This window comes from Macadamia integrifolia, chromosome 12 (genome assembly GCF_013358625.1).
Source record: "Macadamia integrifolia cultivar HAES 741 chromosome 12, SCU_Mint_v3, whole genome shotgun sequence".
In the NCBI taxonomy this organism is placed as follows: Eukaryota; Viridiplantae; Streptophyta; class Magnoliopsida; order Proteales; family Proteaceae; genus Macadamia; species Macadamia integrifolia.
This window is the reverse complement of record NC_056568.1, coordinates 1,111,384-1,130,550: the sequence shown is the minus strand read 5'-3', so window position 1 is coordinate 1,130,550 and position 19,167 is coordinate 1,111,384. Positions and strand designations below refer to the sequence as shown.

Below are 19,167 nucleotides of genomic sequence, written 5' to 3'. Positions count from 1 at the left end.
GGCCAATATGGGTTATTTTGTCCCAGCCTTAATGGCAGGCCAAAATTGGATTTTTCATGCTTCAAGTCAAGGCCAGGTCTAGATCAAGTTAAGGGGATTCAGGGTTGGATTAGGGTTTTCAAAAGCCTAGTTCAACTTGACCTGTTATAACCTTAAGCATAATTGACATTAGGGTGAAACAGGGCCAGGTTGTCCCCAAAACTCAACCCAAGCCCAACCCAACTCGGCCCTAATTGACCCTGATTGGGCCGAGTTGGGCTAAGTTGACCCTGATTTTTGCCAAGGTTGGATTAACCCTGTTTTTGCCATATGTTCTAGCATTTTAAAAAAATAAAGAATAAAAGATACACCAATAGACCGGTGATGAATACACAATTAACATTTATGATGTGCAACACAATAATAAATGTTCAGTATACCTAAACATAAAAATCAATGATCCATATTTCATTATTCTAAATAGAAGGATAGGATGACAACCCTAAAATATATTATATTAATCAATATTAAAATCAATGTTGGGTTCGGCTAGGCCAGTTCAGATTAGGCCTAGGCCACAACCTAGGCCATACTCAACCTAACTCAGGGTTAGTGTTTTTCAACCCTATGCCACCCTCCAGGTTAGAATTTTTAGCACAAGCCCTGCTTGGGCTCAGGGTAGGCCAGGGCATGTTCGGACCGTTAGGTCCGAACTTACAACCCTAATTGACACCATATCAATACCAATCTGGTGGATCGACTAAAATGTGGATCCAGCCAACCAAATCGGCTAAAACTGTTTGATTCCATCCGATTCGTAGTGTATTGGTCAGGGTTTTAGTGGATGGTATCTATTGTTGTCATACTAATGCGATGTAGGTTGCATCGATATTGATACAATATTGATACATATTGGATCGTATTTGGTCCGAATTGAGTGAAAATACAAAATCAAATACATTATTTTGTAGATTTTTAATATTAATCCTCCCATGTAGAGGCAAAGAGCTCCAATTTTCACGTTCTGGCTTCCCCCTGCGATGTCAGTCAAGTTAAATGTAGATAGTACTAGCAAAGGAAATACTGGTATTAGTGGAGGAGGAGGTCTCATCAGAAATAAGGATGGCACAATTCTTGCGGCTTTCTCTAGTTTCTATGGTGTTTGCTCTAATTCTGTGGCTGGAGCTGCGTGCTTTGAGGGATGGTTTAAGGTTATGTATGAATTTGGGTGTTGTTAGATTTTGCTATTAACTCCGATTCTACTTTGATTGTGAACTCAATATCTAATAGGTATTGTGATCTATGGAGAACTTAATATCTAATAGGTATTGTGATCTATGGAGTTTGTTACTAGCAAAATCATCTTTTGCAGTGAGTGCAGTGATGCATAGAGCATCGAAAGGCCGAGAGGACCTTGCGGCACGTGCCCGATGCTCTCAGCCATCCGATGCCCACTGCATCACTGCACCCACTGTAGAGAATAATCACTCATTGTTGGTATTGGTTTAAGGAGATTATGGCTCTATGTGACTCTCTTCGAACTCGAATCTCTTTCTCTTTTCAAGAAAATAATAGAACGGCTGATTGGTTGGCGAACTTGGCATGTGCTATTGTGCTTCAACTACGGATTCGATTTTTCTTGGTGACAAACCTCTTCCTAGAGACCTCAGCCAAATCATTAGGAAAGATAAAGTTGGGTGGCCAATATTTAGAATGTAATTTTTTTTCTTTGGGTTTTTCGGTTGTCCTTTGAGAGTGCGAATGCTTCTATTTGTTGGTTTGGGGTAGGGCGGGTTATATCCCTCCATTGTATTCCTTTTCTATTTTATTAATAATATCTCAAGGGCATCCCGAGTCCTAGATAATATTCAGGTTAAAAAACAAAAAAAAAAAAAAAAAAAAAAAAACCCGACACCAAATGACCGATCCAATACCGATACTTAAAACCGTGACTATCAGTTGAGAGTCCGAGACAGGCAACCGATACGATACTTAAATAACCAGCGGGAGTGGGTCACCCATCAAGGAAGGAAGGAAAAAATCTTGGATTTTTGGGTTCACTACACTAAGAAATCCATACATTTTCACTTCACCCTTCTGAATTCGAAATTTGTACTCTAGGGCTTTTCTCGTCTGAGTTGCATTGTTTCTTCCTGGAGCAATTACTGGGGGAGGGAAGAGGCTCCCCGCCATTGTATTAGGATTCAAGAACACTCAAACCAGGTATTAGGAACACATATTTTTCCAAAGATTTTTCTTACGCTATTCGAGATTAATTGCAAGGTCAGGGGTTAGATAGTTCTCATTTTTCATCTCTCTATATATTTTTTTGACCTAATACAGAGACTCGATCGATTTCATTTTTGAAATTTGAATAATCGATTCATAGTCGTTGGACGGATTTACAGGTTAAGCTAAAAATTATTATCTCACAAGATTATATGAACGCATCGTGTGTACATTTTTAGATGATTTGCGTTTAATTACTGCAGTGAAGCTTTCCTAACAAATGGAACAAATGTGAAGTTTTTTCATGTCGGTTCATTTGGAAATTAGGGTTTTTGGATTGAGGTTCTTCATGTCGGTTCATCAATGGCTTGAGGATTAATGTCGGGCATTCTTTGCTATGGTTGAGGTTGGCCGCCGTTTTTTTATTTTGATGGAGATAAATAAAACATTTTCCGCCCCTCCTTTATATTTCTTATCATATATTTCATTCTTTCTCCAAAGGGTTCGGTTTTTTTTTATATTTTTAATAGATGAATGGTGATTTTTTAGTTACTTTTTGCTGAGAAAAAATTGTTTTGATATCCATGTGGGAATTTACCTCTTCATGGTTGCGATAAAGTGGAGGTTATATTGGGGATTCAGACTGGGCTACTGATACTGTTTTGCAAGAGTTTAGGCTTTCACTGGTTGTTAGTGTGTGCTTTTTCTTTCTTTCCATATCTGGTGTTACTGGGGTGGGCGTGTTTTTATGGTGTTGTGAAGTTGATTATCTAGAATTTCACGAGTTTGTGGAAAGCAAGACAAGGCATTGATTTTATGTGGTATTCCACCACCCCCACCCAAAAAAAAAAGAAAGAAAAAGAAGCCCTCTGTCACTCTTTGTTCAGTGGGGTTTAAGTTTTCTGTTGAATTACACTATTTAACAGGTTTAGAGTTTTGCAAACTGCGATTGGTGCAAACTCAGATTTACATAGGTGGTTTGGTTTTGTGGTGGTTTGGACAGGGAGGAGTGGCTATTGGTGGTTTTGTATTGGTGATTCTGTAGTTGGTGTACTTTTGGGACTGAAGTGTTCATATTTACAAGATAATTGATTCAGAGCTGATTTCAAAATGAGTCCAGACAACAGCAGGAGTCCTTCACGAGTAAGGCGGTTCCGCAGTACTGGGCGTTCATCTTATCGGGATGCTCCATATCGAAAGGATCACCGTACTTATCGGTACAACTTTCTTTTCACGTTTCTCTTGTAAGCTTTAGCTTGTTCTTCCTCTTGTTGTCTTATGCTTGTATGCATATTATACTTAGGGTGCCACTCTTGCTTCAGAGTCCTGCAATTCCAGAATGCTTCAGATCATAGAATTATTTGTTTGCTACTAACTGTTGCCACTTCCCATCGGCAGCTGTTCCTGCTTTCTACTGCTTCTGGTAAAGCCGTAATTAGGTTTTAGATTTTCATTTATTCTTAATTTTTTCTTGTAATATTGGCTTGCAAGATACTGGAGGCTCTGTTCAATATTGATAATTTGGTGATCCTATATGTATATACTAAAATATGGCTCTTTTATTGTGTGCACTTGTAGATGGGGAGAGCTTAGACATTGGTTTACAGATACTGCTTTTGTTGAATTTACTTTTATTCATGTTGCACTAATATTGACAAATGTGATCTCTTTTTTTTCACCTTTCATGTATAGTTCCACTTTCTTTGATGGGAAATTATATGGTGAGTTTTCCTTCTGGATGGTTTTTTATGTGTTGCTTGGTCAGTGCTTTCTAGTTCAAATTTGAAATCTATTTGCAACAAGATTGTTGGGAAATTCTTGATAAGACAACAACGTCGTGAGAAGCATAGGCTTTGTGATCTGACCCGAAGGCATCAAATGTTGTGTGCGGCGTGTTCTAGGGTCCTAGCTTTCGGGTTTAACTGGTGTAATATTGAGTCTCCACTGTGAAATTAAAAAGAATGCCGCTCTTTTTGAAAGAAAGTGGACTTTTGAATATTTTGAGTCACCACCTAGATTAGGGTATATGTTCCACTATTGAATCGACTCCAAATGACTCTTAGGATAACTGATTTAACCATGAGATTAAGATCTTGTTAAGTTATAGTCCGGGGAAGGTGTTTGATGTAGATGCACATTATGGAAGGAAATATAAGAGGAAGAAGGGTCCAGCCTTAGTCCACCTGAGTGGCTAGGGTCCAACCAAGAAGCCAGCTGAACCCCTACTTGGTCCACTTGAGTGGCTAAGTACAAATAAGGACCAATTGGGCCCATCGGCTAGGGGAATAATTAGTAATTATTTTTAATTAATTAGTGGGCCATTGGGCCCATCGAGTTGAGTAAGTGGTATGTCGAGTCCAAATTGTCTTAGGACTCTATTTGTTTTCCACATAGGTTTATTATTCCTAGTCCAATTTTGAATTTCTAGTTGTAGTAGGAGTGTCTAGTCTTATTGGAAAACTAGCTCCTAGTAGCAGTAATATTGGAGTAGATTACAAGTAACTAACTCGGCAGTTTATAACTCAAAACAATACAAATAGGAGTAAGAAACAAAGAAATAATATCATCAAATAAATCTCCAAGGATACAATACCCATAGAGGAGCAAAACCAACCCAAAACCTAACCCGATCGGAGAGAGAAAGACCTCTTATAGAGTTGGAGAGAGAGGTGCGGTAAGGGCTGTAGGAGTTTGATTGAGTTACACTCTTGGGCATAGATAGTCCATAGGGAGGGTACAAAAACCCCCAAAGTTGAGAGGATTCTGACGGTTGGTTGTGAAGTTACAAGCTTTCTTGATTTTCTGACCTAGGAGAGAAAACTTAGAAGAACCTTCAAGAACAGCAGCTGAATGCTTCCAACAGTGACTAGGTAAGGATCATGAGACCCTTATAAGGCCTGGAATACCCTGATTGAAGACCTGGCTGAACAGAGTACAGAAGAGAGAAAGAGAGGAGATCGGTCTCTCTCCTATTCCCACTAGGATTGCTGATCGGTTATGATTTCTGGAGGCTTTTATCAAAATCTGAACTATACCTCTTGAATGTTATAGCAAATAAAATAAAAAAAGAAGAATAAAATAGATGGGGGATTGAGAAGGGTGAAAGAGAATAAAGGAAGTGGCTATCTCAGCCTGGGCTTCTCACCCATGGCTATCTTAGCTGCTTTAAACATTTAGTTGTAAACTTTATTTCATAAATGCAAACTTTCTTTTATTCAAATCTGTCCAATAATGGTACATATGCCTCTTTATTTATAGAGGGAAAGTTTACAATCATACTAATACTAGGAGTTAGTTTCCCAATAGGACTAGACACTTCTACTACAACTAGGAGTTAGTTTCCTAATAGGACTAGACACTCCTACTACAACTAGGAATTCAAAATAGGACTAGGACTTGACTTTATGACTTCAACATGGAGTATGACTAACTAACTAACTAACTAATAGTCCATATAGGACTTTACAACCAACTAATGGCCTAATAGGCCTTTATTGAATTACATAGCAACTAATTAAACTAATGAACAAAATCCCGTTTTCCTACCTTCTACCCATATTTTAGGCCTATTAAAGTGGTAAATTTCAAAGAAAACCCATGGGATCAAAGGGCCAACGCATACATAACACAACCTAAGACTTATTCGCAATAAAATATGCCTAAGTGTCTTCTTGCTTCTTGCTTGACATTGCCATGATCTCCAACAGGAACAGAGACTAAGTGCTTCTCCTTCTTCCACTGCTGTTTGAGATTTTGAATGGAAGAGATATGTCTTCAGGAATGATTTAGTTCATGTTGGAGTACGATTCAGTATTTGAATTTGAATTTCATTCATGGAGTTCAGGTTTCATGCCAACGGCTAATGCGTGAAGGAAGGAAGTTAGTTTCTTTTAGTTCCATAGGTACGTTGGTTTCATTCGAGTTACATATACAGTCATACTATTAGTGGGCCGTTAGAATGTGCCTATTGACACCAAAGAAAGACGGATCATGCGTATGTGCATTGACAACCGGGCCATTAACAAAATCACGGTAAAGTACAGATTTTCTATTCCTCGTTTGGATGATATGCTTGACATGTTGACATGAGCCTCCATCTTTTCAAAGATTGATCTACGGAGTGGCTACCATCAAATTCGAATCCGTCCAGGGGATGAATGGAAAACAACCTTCAAAACAAAAGAAGGCCTGTATGAGTGGAAGGTTATGCCTTTTGGCCTCACCAATGCACCTAGCACTTTCATGAAGGTGATGACACATGTACTACGACCCTTCATCGGCAAATTTCTCATAGTGTACTTTTTGATGACATACTAATATACAGCAAAGCACAAAATGAACACTTGGAGCATCTGAGACGTGTCATGAGAGTACTATGGGTAGAAAAGTTGTACATCAACTTGAAGAAATGTTCTTTTATGCTGCCCAAGGTCATCTTCCTTGGTTTTGTTGTGTCTTCACAAGGCATAGAAGCTGATCCGGAGAAGGTAAAAAGTGTCGTTGATTGGCCTATTCCAAAGACCTTGACCAAGGTTCATAGCTTTCACGGTCTTGCTTCATTTTACCGACTATTCATCTGGAATTTCAGCGCCGTTGTAGCCCCAATTACAGAATGCACAAAAGGGGAGAAAGTCCCATTTCAATGGACTCCGGCAGCCACTAAAGCTTTCAACTTGATCAAACAAAAGATGACAGAAGCACAAGTGCTTAGACTACCCAATTTTGATCTTATGTTTGAAGTGGCTATTGATGCATCCCATGTTGGGATAGGAGGAGTGCTTATGCAAGAGGGCCATCCGATTGCCTTCTACAGTGAAAAGTTGAATGATGCAAAAAGAATGTATTCTACCTATGATTTAGAACTCTATGCCGTTGTTCAAATCCTCAAGCATTGGAGGCATTACTTAATTGGCAAAGAGTTCGTGCTCTATTTGGATCATGAAGCACTCAAATACTTGCACTCACAAAAGACCATTAGTGATCGGCACGCTAAATGGATCTCATACTTGCAAGGATACGTATTTGCTCTCTAGTACAAAGCTTGGAAGGAGAATCAAGTGGCTGATGCACTTAGTCGAAAGGTGATGATGATAAACACTTTCACAGTACAAAGTGCAGGAGTGGAACACATCAAAGAGGAGGACATTAGTGATGCTGATTTTTCAGAAGTATTCAGCAACCTACAAGGAGGAGGACGGGATGACAAATTTGCTATACATGATGGGTATCTTTTCAAAGGCATTCGCCTCTGCATCCCAAACACCTTTTTGAGACATCACTTGATTCGAGAGCTACATGGAGGAGGAATGGGTGGACACTTTGCAATGACAAAACATACTCCATGATGAAAGACTTATATTTTTGGCCTAAACTCTTAAAGGATGTGCAACATGTGATACAGAGATCCCGCACTTGTCAACTTGCCAAAGGAGAAAAGAAGAATACAGGATTGTACACACCGCTGCCTGTTCCACATGCATCTTGGCAAGACATAAGCATGGACTTTGTCCTAGGCTTACCACCTACACGGGAAAGGTATGATTCCATATTTGTGGTAGTAGATCGTTTCTCCAAGATGGCATACTTTATCCTGTGCAAGAAGACTTTTGATGCAAGTCACTTGGCCAAACTATTTTTCAAAAAGATAGTGTGCATACATGGTCTACCACAGACAATTGTTGCAGATAGGGATGTCAAGTTCATGAGCTACTTCTGGAAGACAGACCGAAGTGGTGAACAGAAGTCTTGGCAACTTACTTCGATGTCTAGTCCGAGACTATGAAAAGACTTGGCCATCTATACTGGACGTTGCTGAATTCGCTTATAATAGTTCCGTCAACCGCACCATAGGTCGTACACCATTTGAGATTATCCTTGGATTGTAGCCTCAACGACCGGTTGACTTGGTACCTTTGCCACCTCAGGCCCGTATTAGTGTGGAAGCCGATGAGTTCCTTAGACACATTCCGGAGGTACATGCTGATGTTCGTCGTCGCATCGCTGTTAGCAATGACGGATACCAAGCAACTGCCAATCAACATCGTCGCTACGTGGAATTTCAGCCTGATGATATGGTAATGGTTCGAATCCCACTTGAGAGGTTTCCTCCTAGTACAGTGCACAAGCTCCATCCTCGGAACATGGGTCCCTACAAGGTCTTGAAGCGCATTGGCACTAATGCTTACATGCTAGAGCTACCTCCTACTCTGAAGATCAACAATGTCTTCAATGTAGTTGATCTGACGATATATTTGGGACACCATTCTGATGACGGTGACACTGAACACACCCTCAAACTTCCTCAATTTGCAAACCCTAAAGATGATGTCATTGAAGATGTTCTCGACAACAAGTTCACCACAGTTTGTGGGGGCAAAGGATACTATTCCTTCCTCATCAAATGAAAAGGTCGACAACGAGAGGATTGTACTTGGATCCATGCCGATGACTTTCAATGCCTTGACACGGACCTCTATGAGCACTATATGTCCCTTACCCATTCATCGGAGTTGACTGATTCTAAGAAAGGGGGAGCTGATGTAGATGCACATTATGGAAGGAAATATGAGAGGAAGAAGGGTCCAGCCTTAGTCCACCTGAGTGGCTAGGGTCCAGCCAAGAAGCCAGCTGAACCCCTACTTGGTCCACTTGAGTGGCTAAGTACAAATAAGGGCTAATTGGGCCCATCGGCTAGGGGAATAATTAGTAGTTGTTTTTAATTAATTAGTGGGCCATTGGGCCCATTGAGTTGAGTAAGTGGTATGTCGAGTCCAAATTGTCTTAGGACTCTATTTGTTTTCCACATAGGTTTATTATTCCTAGTCCAATTTTGAATTCCTAGTTGTAGTCGGAGTGTCTAGTCCTATTGGAAAACTAGCTCTCAATAGTAGTTTGATTGCTATTCTGCCCAAGGATTAAAGTATCGGTATCGGTCGCCGTATCGGTCGACCAAAATTTAGATACATATCGGAGGGTATCGTATCGTGTCAGAGATATGCGAAAGATACGCACATAAATGGATATGAAACACCTTTTTAAACACTTTTGCATAAAAATTTTGTTAAAAAAGGCTATTGATAATGTTTGAGATTTTAAATGTAACCGCAAGTGTACGGATCAGTGTAGTTACGGGTCGAACTCAGAGAGGCAGCCACTTTATTTTTTTTTTCTTTTAATAATGTGAAAGTGAACGTATTAATGGTTGTGATCTAATTTTAACTATCGTCCTAAACATATGTATCTAAAATAATGTCCTAACCATTCGTCATCTAAGAATTTATAGACGTAAGCCACACAATTAAAATTAAATAAATAAATAAGTGAAAATAAACAACCCACACAATTAAAAAAAAAATAAAGGAAAAAAATGCTGAAATAAAAATAAAGTAAAAGAAAGGGGAGAAAGCTAGAGAGAGACTCACAAGTAGGTTTCTCTACTTAGCTCGAGGGATGCATCATAATATGAGCTTCCCTACTTGACCAGAGAGTCATTCTTACAAGGGTTACTCTACTTGGCTTTAGGGAAAGGGAGAATTAAAATAAAAGCAATAAATTGATGGTTCTATGGCTAGGAGGGGCAAAGCCAACACATACACTAGCCATGAACCTTGGGGGAAAGGGATAGCAATAATGTAACGATTGCAATTAAAATTCTAAATTAAGAAAGAAAGGGTAGTCAGAAGAGGGAATGAAAGGGGGGGAGAGAAGACTATTGAAGGAGCCCTACTTACTTGAACTTGAAAGCTTGGGTGATTTGAGATACTACCAGTACTAAAAACCAGATCTGGAATAAACCAAATCTGAAATTTTTAGTACTAGAGAAAACAAATCTTGAAACAAAAAAAACTGAACTTGAAAAAAAAGATGCTCCACGGCTTGTGATCTTGTCACCTAGATCTAAGCCTAGAACTATAACTTTAAAAATTACAACTCAATTGCATAAATCATAAACATAAAAGGCTGAATAAGAATAAAAGAGTGCTTGCATTAATTGACATAAAAAAACTATTACAAAAGTGATTAAAGCAAAAATAGAGAAGAACTAAAACTAAAGAGTGAGAGAGGGAGAGAGAGAAGAAAACTAAGCATAAATTAGAAAATAAACTAAAGGGAATAATAATAAATAGGAGGGGGGAGGAAGGGGCTTTTATAGAGCTTTTGTCTTGCTTCCTTCCTTCTACAAGTCTTCTTTAAGAAAAGAAAGAAAATAAAATAAAATTAAATTAAATCTTGGTAAAAATCCTCATTCTCTGAGATATTGTGTGAGGAAAGAGAGAATCCATTTTCAAAATTAACAAATTCTATTCCTTTCTTGCAATATTAACCAATATCTTGCAATCTTGATTAAATCAGAAAGGAATCTCTGCATAGCATCTTCAAGATCTTGTGAGGTGGCAAGGAGAGAGAATAATCTTCAGGATTTTGTAGGAGAGAGGATGTGGTACCAATGAGTGGGTCCCACCTTTGGACTGATTCTTGATTCACTTTAAGCACTTTCTCTTGTAAACTTGGAAACTAAAAAAAACAAGAAAAATAAAAGTATTACTATCCAAAGTGGGGCAAAATGTACACTTATATCCCTAAGATTTCACACATTATTGTACTCATCAGATAACATGTATTATGCATAAACACTAAATTGAGGGTATCGCACTAAGAATTCAAGGTTTTTAGTTATCCTATAAATGTAAAATCCTTGTTCCCAACTTTCATTTCCACTTTAGTTAGAGAGAAATATGGCTGGTAGCAACTTTGGAACAAAAACCCCTAAAAAAATCATGTTTTCTGAAAAAATACCCATCTTGGCCATTATATGACTGTAGCGCACTGTATCGGTACATACCGATACTCACCAATACGTACCGATACTCATCGATACGTACTAGTCGATACATACTGATACTCACCGATACGTATTGGTACTCATCGATACGTACCAATTGATACATACAAATACTCATCGATACATATCGAAACGTATATTTCACCTCGATTTTATATTTTCCATAGAGTATCAGTACGTATTGATAGTGTGTTGGTGCATATTGGTATATATCGTAGGATATATATCGATACGAAAGGATTTTAAAAATTCCATGTATCGTTCGGTGTGTATCGTATCGGTTTGCTAAATTTAAGATACGTATCGGAGGGTATCGTATCGATATCGGAGATACTTTAAACCATTTCTGCCCTCTATAAATAGAGGAGCCTATGTACTTATAATTTCAAATTTGAATGAAAGAAGGTTTGCATTTATGAAAGAAATTTTGCAACTAAATGCTTAGAGTAGCTGAGATAGCTGTGGGTGAGAAGCCCAGGTTGAGATAGCCACTTCCTTTATTCTCTTTAACCCTTTTCAACCCCCATCTGTTTTATTCTTCTTTTTTTATTTTCTTTGTTGTAACATTCTAGAGGTATAATTCAGATTCTGATAAAAGTTTGCAGAAATCAGAACCGATCAGCAATCCTAGTAGGAATAGAGAGAGATCGATCTCCTCTCTCTCTCTCTTATGTACTCTGTTCAGCCAGGTCTTCAATCAGGGTATTCCAGGCCTCATAAGGGTCCCACGATCCTTACCTAGTCACTGTTGGAAGCATTCAGCTGCCATTCTTGAAGGTTCTTCTCAGTTTTCTCTCTCCTGGGTTAGAAAATCAAAAAAACTTGTAACTTCACGACCAACCATCATAATACTCTCAACTTTGGGGGTTTTTGTACCCTCCCTAGGGACTATCTACGCCCAAGAGTGCAGCTCAATTGGACTCCTACAGACCTGGCCGCACCTCTCTGCCCAACTCTATAGCAGGTCTTTCTCTCTCCTTTCGGGTTGGGTTTTGGGCTGGTTTTGCTCCTATATGAGTATTGTATCCTTGGGAGTTTATTTGATGGTATTATTTCTTTGTTTCCTAGTCCTATTTGTCTTGTTTGGGATTGTAAACTGCGGAGTTAGTTACTTGTAATCTACTCTTGCATTAGTGTTAGGCAACACATTTAGTTGTTTGGTGATAACTGGTCTCCTATTTACATGAAATTTATTAAATGCTGAATATTTCCCAAAAATTGTCTGATGGAATTTATTTTTAACATGCCATAAATACACTCGCGTTGCATATTGCAAGAAAAGAAATAAAAGAGAAATATAAAATTTTTATTGCAAATTTTCCCTATGAAAGGGGACAAACGTGGATACACTTAAAGGGGATGGGGAATAGTGAAATCCCTAAAAATATGAAAAATTCCCAAAAAATCCTATAAAATTTCAATCCTTAGAGCTCCCTCCCCCTCTTTTTTGCAAGTCACGAAGAAAAAGCTATAAATAGGTAGCCCCTCTCCCTCCTCATTCGGGTAGAGTCTCCAGACTCTCCGCCCTTGAGAGACCCCCTTATAGTCTTTTGGAAAGCCTCATAAACGCCATCCGACTATTGTTAGAAAATTCCCAAAAAGTTCTTAAAATTAAAAGAATACCAATAAAATCAGAAAAATTCATAGAAGCTTAGAGAAGCCTTAGGAACCTTAGAAAACCCCCTAGAAACGCCAAAGATCCCAAAAAAGCTTGGAATGCCCATGTAGTGCAGAAACTCTGTATATGTGCTGTGAAACCTCTACGACTTGGAGTTTGCACCCTCTGAGCTTGGGGGTAACCTCTTGACAATGAGAAGTTTTTTGAGTTAGGTGTGTCTATTTCTTATTTTATTAGGTTTAATAGTGAAAGAATCTTTTCCAAAGGTTGCTTCATTATGACCAAGTGGTCATGGGTTCATCAAGTTAGGAAACAACCTCTCCGCAGTAAGGCTGCGTACATTATGACCTTCTCCAGAACCCACAGTGGCAGGAGCTGCGTGCACTGGGTACACCTTTTTTAATAGTGAAGGGATCTTTTGCAAAGGTTGCATATTTTTTATCCACAGAGGAGACTTTCAAGAAAAAATCCACATGACAACATCATTGCCTCAGAGGGACTTCCCGAATGACTGTCAACCCCTTTTTTGGTGATATTTTCTACTTCCACACTCCGCCTCCCTTTTCTGCTGGGGTCAAGTTTTTGTGGATGGGCTGCCTTGGGGGCCTCCTTCCCCACCATTCAGACCTTTTATTGATGGGGATTTGACCAAGCAAATGGCACCAATAAAGATTTGCTTTGAATATTCAAAAACAAAGAAAAAATCCCTTAGCCAAATCATTATGATTTCCCGTGATTTTCCTTTTCAATTTATGTGCGTATTGATACTTTTATTATTCGGCCTATGTAATTTGCTATTTGTTTTAATTATGCATAGTTTTATTTTCTCCCTCATTTTAAGTTTTTTGTTTTATTTTATTTTCCATGTCCTTTTTGGATTTATTAATATAGTAGTGTTATATCTTGTGTATTAACCTCGAGCTGGAGAATATTTCCATGAACATAATCATGCGTTGCCAAACCAACAGAATCCATTCTCCAGCCCTTCAAATGCATCCCCATTTGGTCCTTTAAAAGGGTAAATTGTAATAAATATTTACTCTTTTTTTTTTTTAAATGGTATTTTTGCAAAATGCAATGTGCATATATGTAATACTATGTATGTCACTTTAAATTAAATTTCTATTTGAAAATTTCTTGAAAATATTTATTATTTAATAAATATCAAGTAAACAGAAGACTGGTTTTCACCGGGCAGATTGGGGTCCCTAAAACCTTTCCTAAACTATGACTTATTGGGATCATGTTCTCTTGGTCAGACTAGTTATCCTAAGAGTCATTTGGTGTTAATTACATTGTGGGGCCTAGACTCTAATCTAGGTGGCGACTCAATATCTTTAGAAGTCGATTTTCTTTTGGAAGGGGAGGCATTCTTTTAATTTCACAATGGCAACTCAATATTACACTGGTTGATCCTGAGAGCCAAACCACTTGGTGTTCAATGCTGTTAGTCCCTAAACACCAAGGTTCTCACACACATCATCCAGTTTTTGTTGATGAATCATGCTATCTACGTTAAGAGGTGTGCTTCGGGGTGAGGGAGGTTGAAGAGCATCTTTTTTTTCCTTTGAAATTATGATGACCTGGAGTTTCATTTGAGGGCTGGTAGTGTTTGAAATTGGGGTTTAAGATTTTGCGATATGTTAAGAAATTCAGCTTATAGCTTTGATTTCTGCTATTCTGCAATATTGACCAATTTGGTTATTTTGGTGAAGTCCCAACTGCCACCAATTTTTTTTTTTTTTAAACCTCCCCAAATTTGATGTGCATTGTTCTGGACGTGACTTGGTTGGTATTGATTTTTAAATATCTGGTTTCCATATCTTCCTCCAATATCTCATGAGGAAAGAAAAGAAGTTGGGAGCCACGAGTTGAAAAGCTCATAAAAATCATTTGTTCATTTCAGTGATACCGATCCAGTTGCATAGTTGACATTGGGTTGAATGGTAGAAGTCTTCTGCCCTTGCTTTCTGAAGGCCCCTGATTTTAAAAGCAAATTAAGGTAGTTTCAATTTTAGTAATCTAGCTTGCTTTGCTACCAGTGAATAAGGGCATACCCATTGCACAAGGCTCCTGCCATTGCGGGGTCTGGGGAGGGTTGTAATGTACGCACCCTTACCCCACTTTGCGGAGACGCTGTTTCCCGACTCGAAACCTCTACCAATAGGTTGCAATGGAGCAACCTTACCGCTACTTGGAGAGGCTGTTTGCTATCAGTGAATGGTAGTGGCAATCGTCCTAACCACTGTAATGGTTCAGACGCATTCTGGTGTCTGTCAAAGATGCAACTTCGAATTGGTAGTGCTGTTTCATGTTTGGTACAGAGATAGGAGAAGACTAGTTGGTGGGTGGATCACCATCAGACCTCTCATGAAGGTGTTTGTAATGGCCCAATAGCCTGCTCCTTAGCAATGTCTATATGACGTACATCTGGACTTCACATCTCATGATTTCCGTTTCAATAGAATTGTCAGATTTTTATCTTTATTTTCTTATACATAGAGTTTGTGGAAATCTACTTTGGCCTGAACTAATACGAGTCGTCTCTTCTCACTGGCCATAGTTCAATGCCAACAATATGATGCATGCTGGGATCTCGTTTTGGTATTCTTTTTAGCTCAGCAGTCTTCTTCTGATTCTTTGATGAGTGCTTGTATCTGGCTAACAAATTCGGTGGATCAGACGTAGTCAGGTGTCTGCTGTGGACATGATTGAATGGTAGCCACTGTTTCATGTCTGGTATAGAAAGGAAAAGGATAGACAGTGGATGAGTCTTTCATCCTTCATTTGGATCTTCCAAAAGGTGTCTGTTGTAATGCCCCTAAACCCACCTTAGGTGTAAGGGTCGTCACCCAGTCACAGGATCACTCAGCTTTAGAATACTGAACCAAAACTGAACCATAAACCATAAAAATCCATTTAAACCACAACACACTATCATACACAAACGGAAGACTTATATAACCATTAACTTTTATCCGACCCAAATGTTTAGAATTAAATGTGCTAGTGGTACTACAAATTAAAGAAAAAATTTCAATTACATCTTAATTAATCAAACATCCACCACATATCCAATATTCAAAGGTACATTATTCCAACTCAAAAGAAAAGTTCGATATTTCAATTTATAACCATGGAAATAAAATAAAATTCTAATTTCTTTCATCAATTTGTGTGTCTTTGCCATCAGCAATCTCAATTTACTCCTTGCACTGACAAGGTTCTTGTTCAACATCATCTGAAAGGTTGGAAAGGGTTTAGCTTGGGAAAGCTTAATGAGTGAAAGGGAAAACATAACCATATATATAGATTGAGATGATGCATTTCAAAATAAATTGCCTTTCATGCACTTGTAACATATCATGCTAATTAAGGAAATAACTCAAGAAATAAAAAAGAAAAAAATACCGAAGGAAATGTGATCTCTATTTACTTCCATTTTTTTTAAACCATTTGATAAAAATCTGCTCAAAGTGAACTACCAATAAGAACGCGAAAGGAAGGGGCCAGTGGCTTTGGCTCACGTAGTCTGGTACAAGGCTCCTATGGAGGGGAAAACCTTGTTCTTATGTAGCGGTCCGCCTCACTATCTTTCCACTCTGACCCTACCCAATTGCTCCAATGAATTAGAAGTCAATGGGAGACTCACATAGTCTGGTACAAGGTTCCTATAGAGGGGAAAACCTTGCCCTTATGTAATGGTCCACCTCACCGTCCTTCATTCTAAACTCATCCTAACCATTCAACCCCTGTTGGTAAGGGAGGTGGTACAATTCATGCAACAATTACTATGTAAGACATTTCATTTCACATCACCTCGTGATAAAACAAGATATGTTCCAAAACATTTATACCACATCATTTCATAAAACAGTAAATAAAGATAAGCTTATGAAACATAATATATAGAGATCCTGTTTAGTTCCACTCAGCTGATGTCGCTCCATATACCGATCTCATCGATGGCAACACCAATAATTTCTTCCTATAAACAACCATATATTTATCCTCAATACAAATCCTATCATGATTCATTATTGATTAATACATCTCTTTTCCCCTCTTATTCCTTCCTACTTTATACCGTTATAATTCTACCAGTAGATATAATTGTACTGATTTGATAAAAAAACACATCTCGACACCTTAACTATCTATACTTCTAACCAAATTTTATATACAACTATATTCACCCTTAACTGAGATCTCCGTCGAGAATTGTAACTAACACCAAAGTTTATGTGTATTTTATGTGCAACAAAACTGACACACATAGACTTCCAAAAAAATTTATGCGAGAGGAAATAAAATTGTAAAATATTATTTTCCAAAATCTAAATCATTTCTCCCTTTTACATAGTTAAACCATACCCTTATAGGGATACTACCTAAAAATATCAGGGCTAAAATCTATGTCCTTCATGGTCTAACATAAGGTCTAACTTATGGTTCCAGAGTCCTGTAGAATCTCTGCTCCAATAGTACAAGATGCATAAGTCATACATACTAACTCCGATTTAATCCATAGGCTTTTTCCTCCTTAACCTAGACTCATTGAGCTTCAACATATCCAAAAATCATGATAAAAAACAACTTTTAGGTCTGAATACTATCACCCTCAATCTCAGGCACTGAAACTGGCCTCTTCTGCAGCACAGTCCCAAAACAGAAATTTTAAACCTACCAAACGAAATCACATGAAGCTAAAATTTTTCAGAAACCTTAATAATCCTATTATCACCATTCACAAAAAATTTCTAGTCCAAACTCTATTTCTTGTAGAATTTATTGGTGTTTTCCGAGTATTGGACAGAATCAGCCCTCCTCAGTGAACGTGTAAAAAAAAAAAAAAAAAAACAAACAATGCACACGGATTTTACGAGGTTCGGCAAGGTTGCCTACATCCTCGGTGAGATGAGATCCTGCTTCACTATCAATGGAGAATAGGGTTACAACGCTCGTCTTCACTCCTCTCAGTATTGCTTGCATTACAGAGAAAGAAATCCTCGCTACAAATATATAGCGAAAAAACCCTAATCCGGAAAGTACACAATTGCCCTCAAATAAAAAATTCGAGCGGGGGGCTGCGCCCCCTTACACCCCCTGCTATGCAGGGGGGCCTCCTGCCCCCTTGCAATCCCCACGGCCCGCTAATCAGCTAGCGGGATCGCCGTCCTGCCCGTCTAGGTGCTGCACCAGTACTCCCTGGATTAAACTGCGACGGAATACAAGACATCATACACCAACACTTACTACGACCAAGCACCTACCATAACGACCAAGCCGTTAGAACACCAACCAGCTCATCGGATCAATAACCCACCTTGAAACAAGTGATTTGAGCATAGAAGTCATAGTCCTCAGTTGGCTGCCGGCTAAGAATCTACGAAAGTAGTGAAAAGTCTAAACTAACCCTCATTTTAGGTACTTGTGTTATATCTATTTGTGTGCATTAGTTGTGATTCACGATTATACGTGCTAAATCTGGACTTCACATATCAGTGCTGAGTTTAATATTTACTTCCATATTCATGTCCGTGACTCCAAGTCCACAATTCCATTGTACTCCATGGCTGATGCTGTCACATGCTTTCTCAATAATTATGGCATTTTATTAGGCTTAATGTTTGCACATCATTAATTCCTCATTTGCCACCTAGTTTATAATGATTTGGCTTGCCTACTGCCTGCTTGACAAGTATCTGTTAGGTCGTCTTTGCATTCTAAGGGATTCAAAACTAAAAAGTGGTCACCTAGCAGTGGATCCCATGCACTCTTTGGGCATTTGGGAGATACCCTACTTGCTTGAACCATTTAAATAAAATTTTTATTCTTTAATTGTTTAATGTGAAACAATGGGGGAGATGCTATTAATTGTGTCCCCAAAACATTCTATATTCCTGTAGAAACTAAAATGAAAACAACTTTTTTGTATCCTCAGTGTTTACTGGGTTGGCACTAACTAAGCATTAGTGAATTTCATTAGGTTCATTGGCTTTTGCAGAGTACAATAGTCCTTAATTTTGAGCTCATACTATGAGAGATTATGGCTTTCTTTAATCTTAATAAATAGGTCCTTGCTGATTTCATATGACTTGTTAGTTGCTACTTCTACTTTGGCCTGTGATTGGTGAGATCTCCTTTTTAGTTACATTGTATTTCCTGTTAGGAAAACTAAATTTACTCTGTAGAAACTATTATTTTTCAATTAAGGCTTGAGGAAATCCTGATATTAATTTTCCAGGCTTGATTATCTGTGTAAGAACTGCAAGCGACCTGGGCATTATGCCAGAGACTGTCCAAATGTGGCTGTTTGCAACAACTGTGGACTTCCTGGGTAAGTTGATTCCTTCATCTGGGTTCCCTTCTGTTGAATAATGTTTAATCATCTTTCTCTACTGCCTAAGTATTGATGTAGGGGATGATTTTTCACGACATTTATCTATTTTCCTTTTCCTTTCTAAAGATAGTTTAATTTCCTTCTCCCCCCCCCCCC

The 19,167-nt window shown here is 38.4% G+C and overlaps 1 protein-coding gene across 1 annotated transcript in view; it reads left to right on the top strand.

The window, feature by feature from the left end:
• Window positions 1-1,992: 1,992 nt before the first annotated feature.
• Window positions 1,993-19,167, top strand: part of LOC122058181 (zinc finger protein GIS2-like) — an 18,667-nt gene continuing 1,492 nt past the window's right edge. The window contains exons 1-3 of the mRNA XM_042620721.1: window positions 1,993-2,202; window positions 3,212-3,425; window positions 18,916-19,008. Of these exons, the coding sequence (XP_042476655.1) occupies window positions 3,319-3,425; window positions 18,916-19,008 (200 nt within the window). The 5' untranslated portion in view covers window positions 1,993-2,202; window positions 3,212-3,318. The remainder of the gene's footprint in view (window positions 2,203-3,211; window positions 3,426-18,915; window positions 19,009-19,167) is intronic.